The sequence below is a fragment of the Empidonax traillii genome, unplaced genomic scaffold (assembly GCF_003031625.1).
Source record: "Empidonax traillii isolate 1590-97213 ecotype Southwest subspecies unplaced genomic scaffold, ASM303162v1 scaffold68:size1967880, whole genome shotgun sequence".
Taxonomy (NCBI): Eukaryota; Metazoa; Chordata; class Aves; order Passeriformes; family Tyrannidae; genus Empidonax; species Empidonax traillii.
This window is the reverse complement of record NW_020955261.1, coordinates 993,785-1,006,287: the sequence shown is the minus strand read 5'-3', so window position 1 is coordinate 1,006,287 and position 12,503 is coordinate 993,785. Positions and strand designations below refer to the sequence as shown.

Sequence of the window (12,503 nt, the reverse complement as noted above, 5' to 3'; positions counted from 1 at the left end):
TTACTGTGGTTACTTGGTGTTAGATGGAGATGGTGAATGAATAAGATAGTGCCTGAAGCTGAGCTTAATGTTGGAGGAGAGGAAGGTATTCTGAAAAATTTGGATATATGAGCAATCATATTCCTTAAGGTGTGTTTCTCTTTGGTTAATCATTACTTCCTCTCTTTATGAAGGGTATTGGGGAAATGAATGTTTTTGAGATTCATTTGAAATGTGGTTTTGTGTTTCTGTCTTCAGTGGGTTGCACGGCTTATTTTGGGGCTGGCCCTTCTTTTCTGGGGAGTGTGGGGTGGGTGAAAAGCATCTTTGGCATTACGTGTTTCTGCCACCTGGTGGCTTTGTCGAGCAGCAGGGGCTTCAAATGCATGATTCAAAACACAAGGATGAATAAAGCCTGAAGAAACTTCTTCTTCCTGTCCAAAACAGAGGGAATGAGTTGGCAGGGTGACTTAAAGGAGATATGGAAGACAAGTTCCATGATGTCTGCGTCATGTTCTTGAAGTCGGGCATCTGAGAATCAGTATGCAAGTAATTAAGAAGCTTCTGGTTGCTGAAGTTGTCAAAGTTCTCCATGTATTTATGTATGACATTAACAGAAAAATCTCCACAAGTGGTGGTACCAGCCTGTAGGAGGAATGCAATTTATAGAGGTTACACTGTTGTGTACATTGCATATCTCAACGTTCTTTTGATCTGGTATTACACTGGAGAATTATTAATTAATACTAAATTTATACTGGTATTGAAATATAAGACCCTGCTCCTTGCCCTTATTACTTTGGCATAACTGAGATGTTTATTAAACAAAGTATCACACATCATGTTATGCAATGCATTTCAGTTTTGGAGCTAGTTTGTTCTTTTCAGAGTAGTTTGAGGTTCTGTCCAAGGTATTCTGTTTCTCTTTTTCAGTACTCCAGGTTTTTCTGCTAATCCAGTGATAGTAAAACTTTCAGTATATAGATCAACTTAAGCTAGTTCTTTATTTTGATTAGCAAATCTGTTGCGTTATTTCAGTCAAATACATAATTTCTAGCTTGTTTGTGTAATTTAAAATGCTAGTAAATATAGATTCTAAGTGGCATTTCGACATGGCTTGTCTCCATAACTATTTATGGAGCTTTTTATGCATGTTTATAAATATCTTCTGTTCTGCTGGTAACTGTGTACCATAAATTTAAGGTGAGAAACACCTTTTCTCACAACAGATTTAAGATGGGAAATTCTCTTTCTCACAATAGGTGGCAGATAATTAGGAGCAACCATATGCTCATGTTGTACTGATGTTTTCAAATTGCACAGATCACTCAGTGCGCTTACTTCCAAGTCCTTCTGGTCCTTCTCTTTTATAATTCTGTTATATTTTCCTCTGCAATTGCTTCTTTCCTAAAGAAACAATTTAGAAACATTGTCATCAATACATACTTCTTGATTGCTTTAGGTCAGTCTCTCCTGTATAATATCACAGTCCTAAAAAATGTGGATGTTCTTCATGTAGAAGAAAAACAAATACCAAGTATCTCTAATGTTTATTCAGATTTTTTTTTAAACTTCATAAGGACTTAAAAACGAATATTTTGATCTTGATTACTTATTTCTGTATGTCTTCTATATTTTTCTGATTTCAGTTAAAATGAGCCTTTGAGATTCTATAGGAGTTTTTTTTTTGTACATGGCCTTTTTTTTCAGTGTATAGTCTTTGGTTTTTACATATTAGAAATTCTTTACGGGCTGTAGCTGCACTTATTTTGCAAGTACTTTCATGGTATAATGGAGGAAACTTCATTAGAGATAAAACTGCTATTGTAAGGTTTTTTTGGGTGGTTCCAGAGTTAAAATCAGAAGTCAGACCTCAAGAAGAGCAACCATACTTTGGAAGGAATTTACAGAAACTGCCTTTTTGTAACAGAACTTCTTTTAGATTTCAAAGCTGTTAGTTATCTCAGTTTCATGGCATCAGAGGAACAACTCTTTTTCTCACTGTGAAAAAGGCAGTGTTCCACATGCCCTCATTAATGTGCTCATTTAAGTTTATAGAGAAATAATAATCCTAAATTTGGATTGATGACTCACCTGGCTTCACTGTATTTGGCAGAAAATTGAGTGCTGTGTTGTGGCTGATGCTTAAATGAAGAAAACTGGTCTTATTTCAAATCTTAAAATGGAGCACTGAATGTTGCTGGTGTCAGTATATAAATGTAGTATCTTCTTCAAAATATAAGTGATTATGTGTAATATATAATTACTAATCTAGGCTATGGAAGAAAATTTAGTGCTTGGTGTTCTTTTTGAGAGCAAAAGTGGGAAATATATACAGATGAAAGTGAAAAGTTCAGGCAAAAATAGAATTTGGGCAGCTTTAAAAAGGAAAGTGACAGTAGGTGTTAGGGAATATGAAGCATGCCAGAGATACTGAGAAAAGAAGGAAAGAAGGAGGCCTGTTGCTGTGGTGATGCCAAAGTCAATTGATAGTAGCGCTCTACTTGCCTTGTGCTGTTTATACAAGGCATTATGTTGGGTTTGCACGGCCACATTTTGGTAGCATGGAACCCACAAGGGTGGCTTCTATGAGAAGCTGCCAGAAGTTTTCCCTGTGTCTGATAGAGTCAGTGGCAGCCAGCTCCAAGACAGACCCATCGCTGGCCAAGGCCAAGCCCACCAGTGACTGTGGCAGCACCTCTGGGAAGCAGATTTAAGAAGCAGAGGGGGAAAAAAGGTCACAGCTGCAGCTGGAGAGAGCAGCGAGAATAAGTGGGAGCAACAGCCCTGCAGACCCCAAAGTCAGTGAAAAAGGAGGAGGAGGAGGTGCTCCAGATGCTGGGGCAGAGATACCACTGCAACCCGTGGGGAAGATCACAGTGAGTCAGGTTGTCCCCCTACAGCCCGTGGCAGTCCATGAGGGAGCAGAAATCCGCCTGCAGCCCATGGAGAACTCCATGCCAGAGCAGGTGGATGTGCCCGAAGGAGGCTGGGACTGTGTGGGAAGCTCACACTGGAGCAGGCTCCTGGCAGGACCCATGGCCCTATGGAGAGATGAGCCTGCACTGGAACGGGTTTGCTGGCAGGACTTGTGACCCTGGGGGGGACCCACGTTGGAGCAGCCTTTTCCTGAAGGACTGCTCCCGATAGAAGGGACCCATACTGGAGCAGTTTGTGAAGAGCTACAGCACATGAGAGGGACTCAAGCTGGAAAAGTTTGCAGAGGACTGTCTCCTGTGAGAGGGACTCCACTGGAGCAGGGGATGATTGTGAGGAGTCCTCCCTCTAAAGGAGGAAGGAGCAGCAGAGACAGCGTGTCATGAAATGAATGCAGTGATCATTTCCTGTCCCCCTGTGCCTCAGGGAGTGAAGAGGTAGAGAAAATTGTGAGTGAAGTGAAAGCCCAGGAAGAAGGGGGCAGGGGAAAGGGTTAAGATTTCGGTTTTAAGATTTCTCATTATCCTACTCTGATTTAACTGGTAATAAATTAAACTAATATCCTCAAATTGAGTCTGCTTTGCCCATGAGGTTAATTGGTGATCTCTCCCTGTCTTACCTCAGCTCATGAGCCTTTCACTCTGTTCTCTCTCCTGTGTCCAAGCTGAGGAAGGGAATGACTGAGTTGTTCTGGGAGATACTTAGCATCCAACCCACCACAGGCATAAAGTCGGTATATGTAGGTTGTTATCTCAATGATGAAATATATATTAAAAAATTTGTTGCAGCTGTCTCACCAAAATGAATTATTTGTGTCTTTTGGTTAAGTAATGTATGCAGATTTTAAAGAAGAAAGCTAAAACCTCAGAAAATCCTACAAGAATTAGTGAAAGGTGATAGTAAGGTTTGCTACCGTAGTAATGACATCTGTTCAGATACTTCATATGAATGATGAAAACTGAAAAAAAAAACCAACCAAAATATCAATAAAGTTGAGTAGTATTTCTGTGGCACGGAGGAACCATAGGGAACTAAAAATCACTTTGAATCTGGGACTACAGATGCCATGATTGTAATAGATTGCCATTACTTAGCTGCACACTGGAATATAGATAGAGCTCTGTGTGTGTGTTTCTTAACTGCATTTCCATACTTCACTTGTTTTCAAATGTAGAATTACTAAGTGTACTGGATTCATGGCTTTTGTATTGTAAATTCAGACATGTGGCCCGAAGCAGTTGATGAAAGTTTCAGGAGCAAAGACTAAGCAAACTAGAAAAAGAATTGAAAGGATAAATGATGATTTAAAAAGACTGTGAATAATATAACTTGTAGTTGTGTAATTGTGTTACATGACTGTGTAACTATGTAATTAAAATTACATCCTTAAATATTTTTGTTAGTTATTTTCTGCCTCTAATTTCTAATTTTCAGCTGGGGAATTTAGTAGTGTTATGGAGAGTTTCTGTTTTTGGAAACTATATTTTATTTCAAGTTGTTAGCTCATTAAAACTGTGAGGTAATTGGGGTAATAGGAAAGGGAAGATGCATCTCTTGTTGATCTCTAGGTGAGGCTGTGGAGGTTTGTTTTTCTTTCTTTCTTCTATTTGTTTGTTTGGTTTTTTTTTTCCTATTTTTGAGAGGGTTGTGGGGTTTATTTGTTCTACCTTGTTCTTTCCCACTCAGGCATTTCCAGTGAACTAAAAGGTAGTGGTACAGTTGACATGTTTGTGTTTAAATTACTATTAAAATTAAATATAAATTTTGCAGTCACATGAAGTTTGAATAGTCAGGAAATTTCAGGCAGCTTTAAAAGACATTTTATCAGACTGAAGCAAAATATACATATATATATAATTTTGATCAAATTTAGTGAGATTTTGGAAGATGAAATGACTTACTATAAGACACTTCTCAGAAGCATTCCTGTTCTGAAACTGTTAGGACCTGGAGCCTTGAAGGAACAGACAAAATCTGAAAAACTCTTAGCAGCAAAATAAGTATTTCCGTACTGCAGGGGACTCTCTCAAGATGAGTTACAGTTCTTGAAATATCCATGGTGTCTGCAGAAAGTAAGCATTATCAAGATGTAGGTATTGAGATAGATTATAGTTTTTAATGACTCTTCCTAAAAAATGCTCTTTTAAAAATGTTTTTAACAAGTTTGTGTGTTTGTCAAGTAACATGAGTTGATTCCTGAAGAAAGGTATCTAACTTTACCTGAATCTGTATGTTAAAAACAGTGGATGATAAAGAAGCCCAATCCAGACTCTTACCTAGAAATAGTACAATATGTATAACTGGAGGAAGAAAAAATGTGCATTTACCTACAGAAGATGCATTCTGAGATGAGAGAGGGGACAGATGTAGTGGAACCACAGATGTAATAATGACTTAAAAGGTTGAGTGAGTACTGAGGGCTAAAATTTTAATCCCCCGGGGGATTTAGAAGTTACCCTCTACAATACACTTATCAGTTTTCTAAAAATTTTAGTCTGTATTTATAGATGAGTATTCAGACTCTTAGCTGCCTTGGCTGTGAGCTGTTCTTTTTACATGAAGTTTTATTCTGTAGCACAAAGTATATGAATATTGTTGCTATTTATGTGCTCCTTGCTCTGAGAGACACCTATGTTTTTATGCTAGAAGTCTTGAGAAAGTTTGGTACATACCACAGAGTTAAAACTAACAAAGCTTAATATAACCTGATTATGATACAAACTAAACCAAACCCCAGTACGTTCTGTGCGGAAATTTTATTGGAATATGTTTCTGGTAGATTTGTGGCCTTGCTTTATTATGTGTATCAAGGCTGGTACTGCAAGGAAAAGATGAACTGATTCTCTTAGTGTATTTGGGAATAGGATGCTGCAAAGAGTGGAAAGATACAATTGAGTCCAGTCTCTGTCTTAGCATAGTGTGTTGTATACCTCGTGTGAAATAGTCCTATATTATGTACCAAGGTTTCCTTTAGGAATATAGTAGCTTGACGTTGTTAGCTTTTATTTTACTGTCTGGAGCTAGTAAATTGCTGTAGTCAGCTTAAAGAATCATAATTACTACTTCATGTTTTTCGAGCACAGTTGTTCAAAATTCTGTACCATAATATCAGCTGCATAAGCATTAGTGGAGAAAAATTACAGATATTCTTTGCTAGGACAGAGACAGATTACTGATCAAGACCATGAAGCAATGCAGAAATGTGAAAAATAAATTCTAAATTAAATTTGACCTAGACTGGGATCTGACTTGTTAAAGAAAATAGTATAGAGTATCTGTACAAATAAAGATAATAAACAAAATCAAGACATTTTCTTAGGAAAGGAATATGCTTTACATAACACAATTATTATTTGAAATGTCTGTAATCAGATTTTTAAAATGAAAATGTATTCTCCTACATTTTCATCAAGTGGCCTCTTGTCTCAGAAGACACTTTTGCAAAATGCACAAAGGAACGTGACAAGAATAAGGAGGGGGGTGGCTTTTGGGAGTCGATATGCTCAAAATGCTTGGACACATCTAGTTAGTATAAAGGCAAGAGGTTTCCTTCTGCTACTTGACTCTTTGGTAGGGATTGAAAAGAAGTTTCTTCTTCCCTGGATACTGTCTATATTCTGGTAGTATTAGTATCAGTATAAAAGAGGTACCATGAAGTGAGTTCGGGTGTGACATGAAGTATGCATCAGTTACTTGGGGAGCAGTGAGCTTCTGTGTTCTTACACAGTGGTAAATGGGAGGTACCTTTCCTCTTGTTAATTTAGAGGAAGAGAGTTACATTGAAAACACACACGCATGGAGATGCATGCACTCTTGAGTAAATAATCCAAAGATACTTTGGATACTTTTGAGAAACAGCTAAGTGTTAGTGGTGTTTCAAAACTACAGATGCTTTGTTCAGCAAAAGAATGGAGCAAGTCCCATTAACTTACTGGGGTTTTTTTAAACTTATATAAATTTTTACGGTTTTTTTTGTTTTGCAGGATACAAAATTATGGATAATAATGGAATATCTGGGTGGAGGCTCTGCCCTTGATCTAGTAAGTAAATAATGCATGAGTTTTCATTACTTTACCTCACATAATTATTTTCCTATCTTATAATTCTGGAAACTATAAAAGGTCATTTGGCTGTGGCAATGTTTCCTTTCAGTAAAGGAGAAAAGTATTTGTCAATGCCAGAAAAACATTATTTTCCATGAGGCATGACTGCTTATTTATATAAATGGAAGGGAACTAAGCAACATAATATTGGAAGCACGATATAAACATCTTAGAGTGCTAATCTTCAGCCAGCCAGAGAGCACTAGTGACTGAAGATAGTTTCTCTTAATTCTGCCACCACAACTCTTCTTAGTGTATACATTTTAATGTATCATCCCCACCACCCGCTTCCCCAATCAATTATACAAAAGGTTCCCTGTTTGAAGTCTTTCTGAAGTCTAAATAGACAGAAATAGAGTTTAGACTGGTATTAAAAAAGTATTTCAAACAAGTAGGAGAAGCTGTGGACTCCAGTGAGGGTAGAGAGGCCTTACAGAGAGCCTTGGATATACCAGAGGCAATCACAAACCATATGAAATTTAACAAAAGCAAAGTGCTTCATTCTGTACCTGGGACAGAGTACTCAGTTTTGAATTAGAATTCTCAAGGTTCAGTGCAGATTGTGTTTTCTGTGATAGGATGCTGTCATTCACTTTAGCTATCGGAAAAAAACTCAACACCCAACCCCCCCTCCCAAATCACACACTATCATCTTATATTTATTCTGGATTTGAAAAAGTAGAAATAACAATGGAGGTTTTAAGTTTATGTGAAAATTGTTATACCAATAGAGGCAGAATGTCTCTGTAGCATAGTTTGCAGTTGTCAAATGGGGCAACTAATTTTGCTTGAGGAAAGAGTGAAAGGAAAGAGGCTAATCTGTAGGGATTCTGCTGGTTGCACCCAGAAGACAGGAGGGGTATTAAATGTGAACTTCCTGCAGTTGTGCATTTTCAAACCCATTTATACCTTTAGTTTCCACATCTGTTACCTTCAGAAGGAATTCTGAATATCTGTTCCTTCAGAAGGAATTCTGTCGTTGTGTACAAATTCATAATGTTTCCCATAAAGATATGATAAAGAAAGTTTATTTATGGTTGTGATAGCTTTTCTTTTTCCTGACAGAAAAGCGTTTAGAAACTGGGGTTGCTTTTATAAATTAATTATTACTCTCTTCCTATAGGTATAAAGAGCAGTATTAAAAAAACAAATGTTACCATATTTTCTTCTCTTTTTTTTTTTCATCACACACATTTCCCTTGTGTGATAACCATGTGCTTAAGTTTGTTGCCTAGAAATAGTACAAAGTCTGTGGTTACATTTTAAAATGTTATTGAAGAAATTGCAACACAGAACTGAAATCATCATCCAAGTGTATATTAAGCTCCTTTTGTGTTCTTCATTAATTTTCAATTTATGTTCTGCTGCATGTTTTCCTAATTCTAACATGCACGTTATGGTTCTCAACTGGAATCTGGTAGGACAAGTGGCACACTTTGCCACGTTTCAATACTCAAGGCATGAATTAATGGGAACCTTGGATTCCGTGTTCTGAGTGTAGACATGTCATTCTAGCTTGGTGTTTTCTGTACTTGATTATGCACTGGCTGTTTTGAAAATCACGCCTCACAGGACGAACTGCATTTCATGCAACTTTGTACATCGTTGTTCAACTTTGAGTATGATTTAAGTTTGTGACTGAGGTACAAGTGTCAGTATTCTCAGACTTAATATGTTTTCAGTAAATTCCTCCTCACTAAGTTGAGCTGACATCTGACATAAGAGGTTTTCCCCCATTAGATGTATCATGTTACCAAGTCTTGAAGTGGTGCTCACAGCCTGGCTGGAGCAAAGCTTTGAGAATGTCTTAGTGGATTTCAGGGAGTGGTAATATCGTGTTTATTATTAAAGCTAAGGAAAAGCAAAAAATATTATAATGAAAGCTACAAAGATAAAGCAAATATAAAATGAAATATTATGTCTGTTCCTATGTAATATATGAGGATTTTTGAGGGATTTTTAATTTTTAACTGAAACGCTTTCTTTCTCACAGAATGAAGCTTTGGAGATAGAACCTTTTGATTGTGCTTCAGTGACTGCTATTGTGGAGTAAACTAGAACACTGGAATATTTCCAATCATAATTGTTGGACACAAAGTTTCAGTGTCTCTCTTGAAATGCCCTTATTGGTTAAAAAACCTCTCTGAGTGTAGTGACCTTTCCTCTGTCTGTTTAGAGATAGTGGTATTCTCACTTTTAGAATTTATATAAGATGTAAAGAGCTCTGTGATCATTTACCACTACTGCTTCCTCTAAAAAAATAATTACTTGGAGCATTTGATTCTAACAATTAGCAGATTTGTACTTTTCATTTTATATGAAAAAAGGTAACACTTTAAGACATGTAATGTTCTGTCAGCCTATTGGCTTGAGTTGTGTTTTAGAGAGTTGCACAAAATCCAACGCAGTATGTAGTCATAGGCTGTGATTGGTGTAGGACCTTGTATGCCTTAGTTTCTTGCTTGGGCTTTGTGGTTTGGGTCCGCATAGATGATGTGGAGTTGCATGTCTAAGTTCAGTGTAATGTTAATAATCAGATTACAATATAGATGCTTTTCAAAGGCAGTGTTTATATCCATGACCTGACCACAAAGCAATAACTGTAACAAACTTCTAAAAATGTTTTAGATAAATTATTTTTTTTTGCCTTTTTTTCACCAGGCCACTTAGTTTAGAACTGTGTATTTTTTAAAAAGAATATTCCGTTTTGTCTCACATTGTGAAGTTAGCAAACTGAAGCTTTGAGGGATCGCAAAAGGAGTAATTTCTTTTTATAGTCACAGTGTTATTTCTGTTCTGTTTCTCCCTTTTTAAAATATATTTACATATTCCTTCCATCTCCTAGTTAGAACCTGGCTCACTTGATGAAACCCAGATTGCTACAATATTGAGGGAGATCCTCAAAGGACTTGATTACTTGCATTCAGAAAAGAAAATCCACAGAGATATTAAAGGTAAATTGTTTTTTTAACTGTATTGAAAGAATATTAGAACAGCTCATGCAATGTAAAGGAACAACCTTGCAGTGTCAAATGGCATCAAGTGTCTTCATATCTGCTATTTCCTCTTCTTTATTCCAGCTGCTAATGTACTGCTGTCTGAACAAGGAGAAGTAAAACTAGCAGATTTTGGAGTAGCAGGACAACTAACGGATACACAGATAAAGAGGAACACCTTTGTGGGAACACCATTTTGGATGGCACCTGAAGTAATAAAGCAATCGGCGTACGATTCAAAGGTAAGGTGTTTCAAGGCATTAGCCAAAGTCCCGTCCTTTTCTAACTTGAATTACGTAGGTTGGTCTTCAGAATGGAGCTAATCACTTTGGCTGTGTCTAGGTGAGTGTGTGTTTAGATGATACCTAGCAGCTAAAAGCTGTTGGTGAGAAAAAGATTTCCTAATTTGTATCCAAACTTTAAGTTTCCTAGTTTATTAAGCCAATCTAGATGGCAAGAAATAATATGGTATTGATGAGTACATCCCATCACCTTTTATCCCACCCTATTGATGAGTATTTTTGGCTGTTTAAAGGTAGAAAACAGCAAGTATGTAAAAAATCGTAGTATTCTTTTACTTGTTTTTAGAAAAAAGTGGTCAGCAACACTGTTGAAGAATATGGATTTGGTGGGTGTGAAAGTGTTATTTAAAAGTGCTGTCATTCATCTGGGGAAGAATATGCTGCATAGGTCTATGCTACCCTGACCATGATCTTATAGATATGCCATACACGGAGGGTTTAATGTTTAATATTCAATTGATCTAATACACAGGATTTTGATTTAGCAGAGTGGTCATCAGCATACTGAAATCACAACACAAGCACAATATATCAACTGAAATATATAGTTGGATCACAATAGAAATGTGATTACTATTACTGTTCTCCATATTGTCACCAGTATGGCACCACGTGTCTCTAGTTGCCAGGAAGGAATACGTGCATTAAAGCCAGCTCAAGCCTACTCCTTTTTTTTAAAATTTGTTATGTAGGTTACTTGTTTTTTATACTTCTATTAGGCTGAGCTACATGCACAGCTCTTTGCTGCCCTTCCCTTCTCCTTCCCCACACTGGTCTGGCTAGCTCGGCAAGACACCGATAGTGTCAGGGAAGACTCTTTGCCCAACCCCATGACCCACTGGTGCAGTTCTGTATCTGGAACACAGGTCACCCTCAAGCCCCACTTGTGTTGAGATCAGCCGTCTTTAGCAATCGTTCTGTATGTTCTTCCCTGAGCTCATCCCGCAACAAGACAGTTTGGCGTGTTTCTTTCCACCCTTGTACATGTGAGTAACTCACCAAGACTGACTCTGGCCTAGTCTGTAGTATTGCTTACATCCCTAATTTGGTATCTTTCTGTAGAGAGGCTATTTAAAAATAACAAGCAGAGCTCTGCAGAGCTAGTAGAAGTTCAACCCTAAATTCCCAACTTAAAGGTTTAGTAAACTTCTTTTTTGGGTGGTGGAGGCTTTTGTTTTGGGTTTGTTTTGTTTTTTTCTCTTGAGGTTTGGCTCTTGGGAACGATCATCAGTTGCACAAAGCGTGATTCAGTCCTCACGCTTTGCATTCTGTTTGTTTTGGTCTGCAGTGCCACAGGGACATAATAAGGTCTTGGATACTTGATGAGTTTTCTAAAAAGCCACGGCTCACATTTTCAATGAACTAGAGATATTTATATTCATCTGTGCACGTTCTGGCACTTAGAGAACAGACTAAATTGCACATACAATAGTTTGCTGTGCTATAAAAACTTGAAAAGGCCTGTTTATTTTAGGATAGCTTTATGCATGCATGAGAACACATACATCCAAAGCTAATCTCGTTCTCCTTCCATAAGCTGGCCATTCTTGTGTTAAGCAGGACCACCCTCTTCATATCATCACCTCGGAGAGGTGCAAGCAAGTTCCATTATGTAGCTGCTGTGTTTCCATTACGTAGCTGCTATGTTTCCATTTTGTTCTTGGCCCTGTTGAATCCTCCTATTTCCCAAGTGCAAGAGGTTCCCAATAAAACCTCGGCAGTGCTCTGGTTTTTGGCAGTAGTTCTTCCTGTTTTGATTCCTTTCTTCATCTGAAAGCAGGTTTTCTTAGCTGCTTCAGTTTTCCCCTATCTAGTTCTCTGCCCTTTCTACTATGTAACTTGTAATAGAAAAATAGATATATAATTTTAAGATGGTTTTCTCTTGCACATAGCCTGTTTTCTTTGACTTATGAGAGCTTCAAAGTCAGACTGAATTTTAGTCATTAGAAGAGGAGAGGCTCATGGCAGTACTGCAGTACACAGTAGTCACCAGTGACTTGCTGACTGTTATTTGAACTTGAAGAAGAGTTTTTATTCGAGACTTGAAACTGTAAAATCGTAACATGTGGTAAAACTTATTGCCGATATAGTGGCATCACTTCTGAAGGTCATATCCCTCTCCATTTGGAGGACTGATTTGTGCTTTTTCTGGAATTCCATTGTCACAGCCAAGAGCATCCTAGAAA

The 12,503-nt window shown here is 37.5% G+C and overlaps 1 protein-coding gene across 1 annotated transcript in view; it reads left to right on the top strand.

The window, feature by feature from the left end:
• STK24 (serine/threonine kinase 24) overlaps positions 1 to 12,503 on the top strand; it is a 55,490-nt gene that overhangs the window by 32,369 nt on the left and 10,618 nt on the right. Inside the window, exons 3-5 of the mRNA XM_027880340.1 lie at positions 6,900 to 6,956; positions 9,865 to 9,973; positions 10,100 to 10,257. Coding sequence (XP_027736141.1) covers positions 6,900 to 6,956; positions 9,865 to 9,973; positions 10,100 to 10,257 — 324 coding nt within the window. The remainder of the gene's footprint in view (positions 1 to 6,899; positions 6,957 to 9,864; positions 9,974 to 10,099; positions 10,258 to 12,503) is intronic.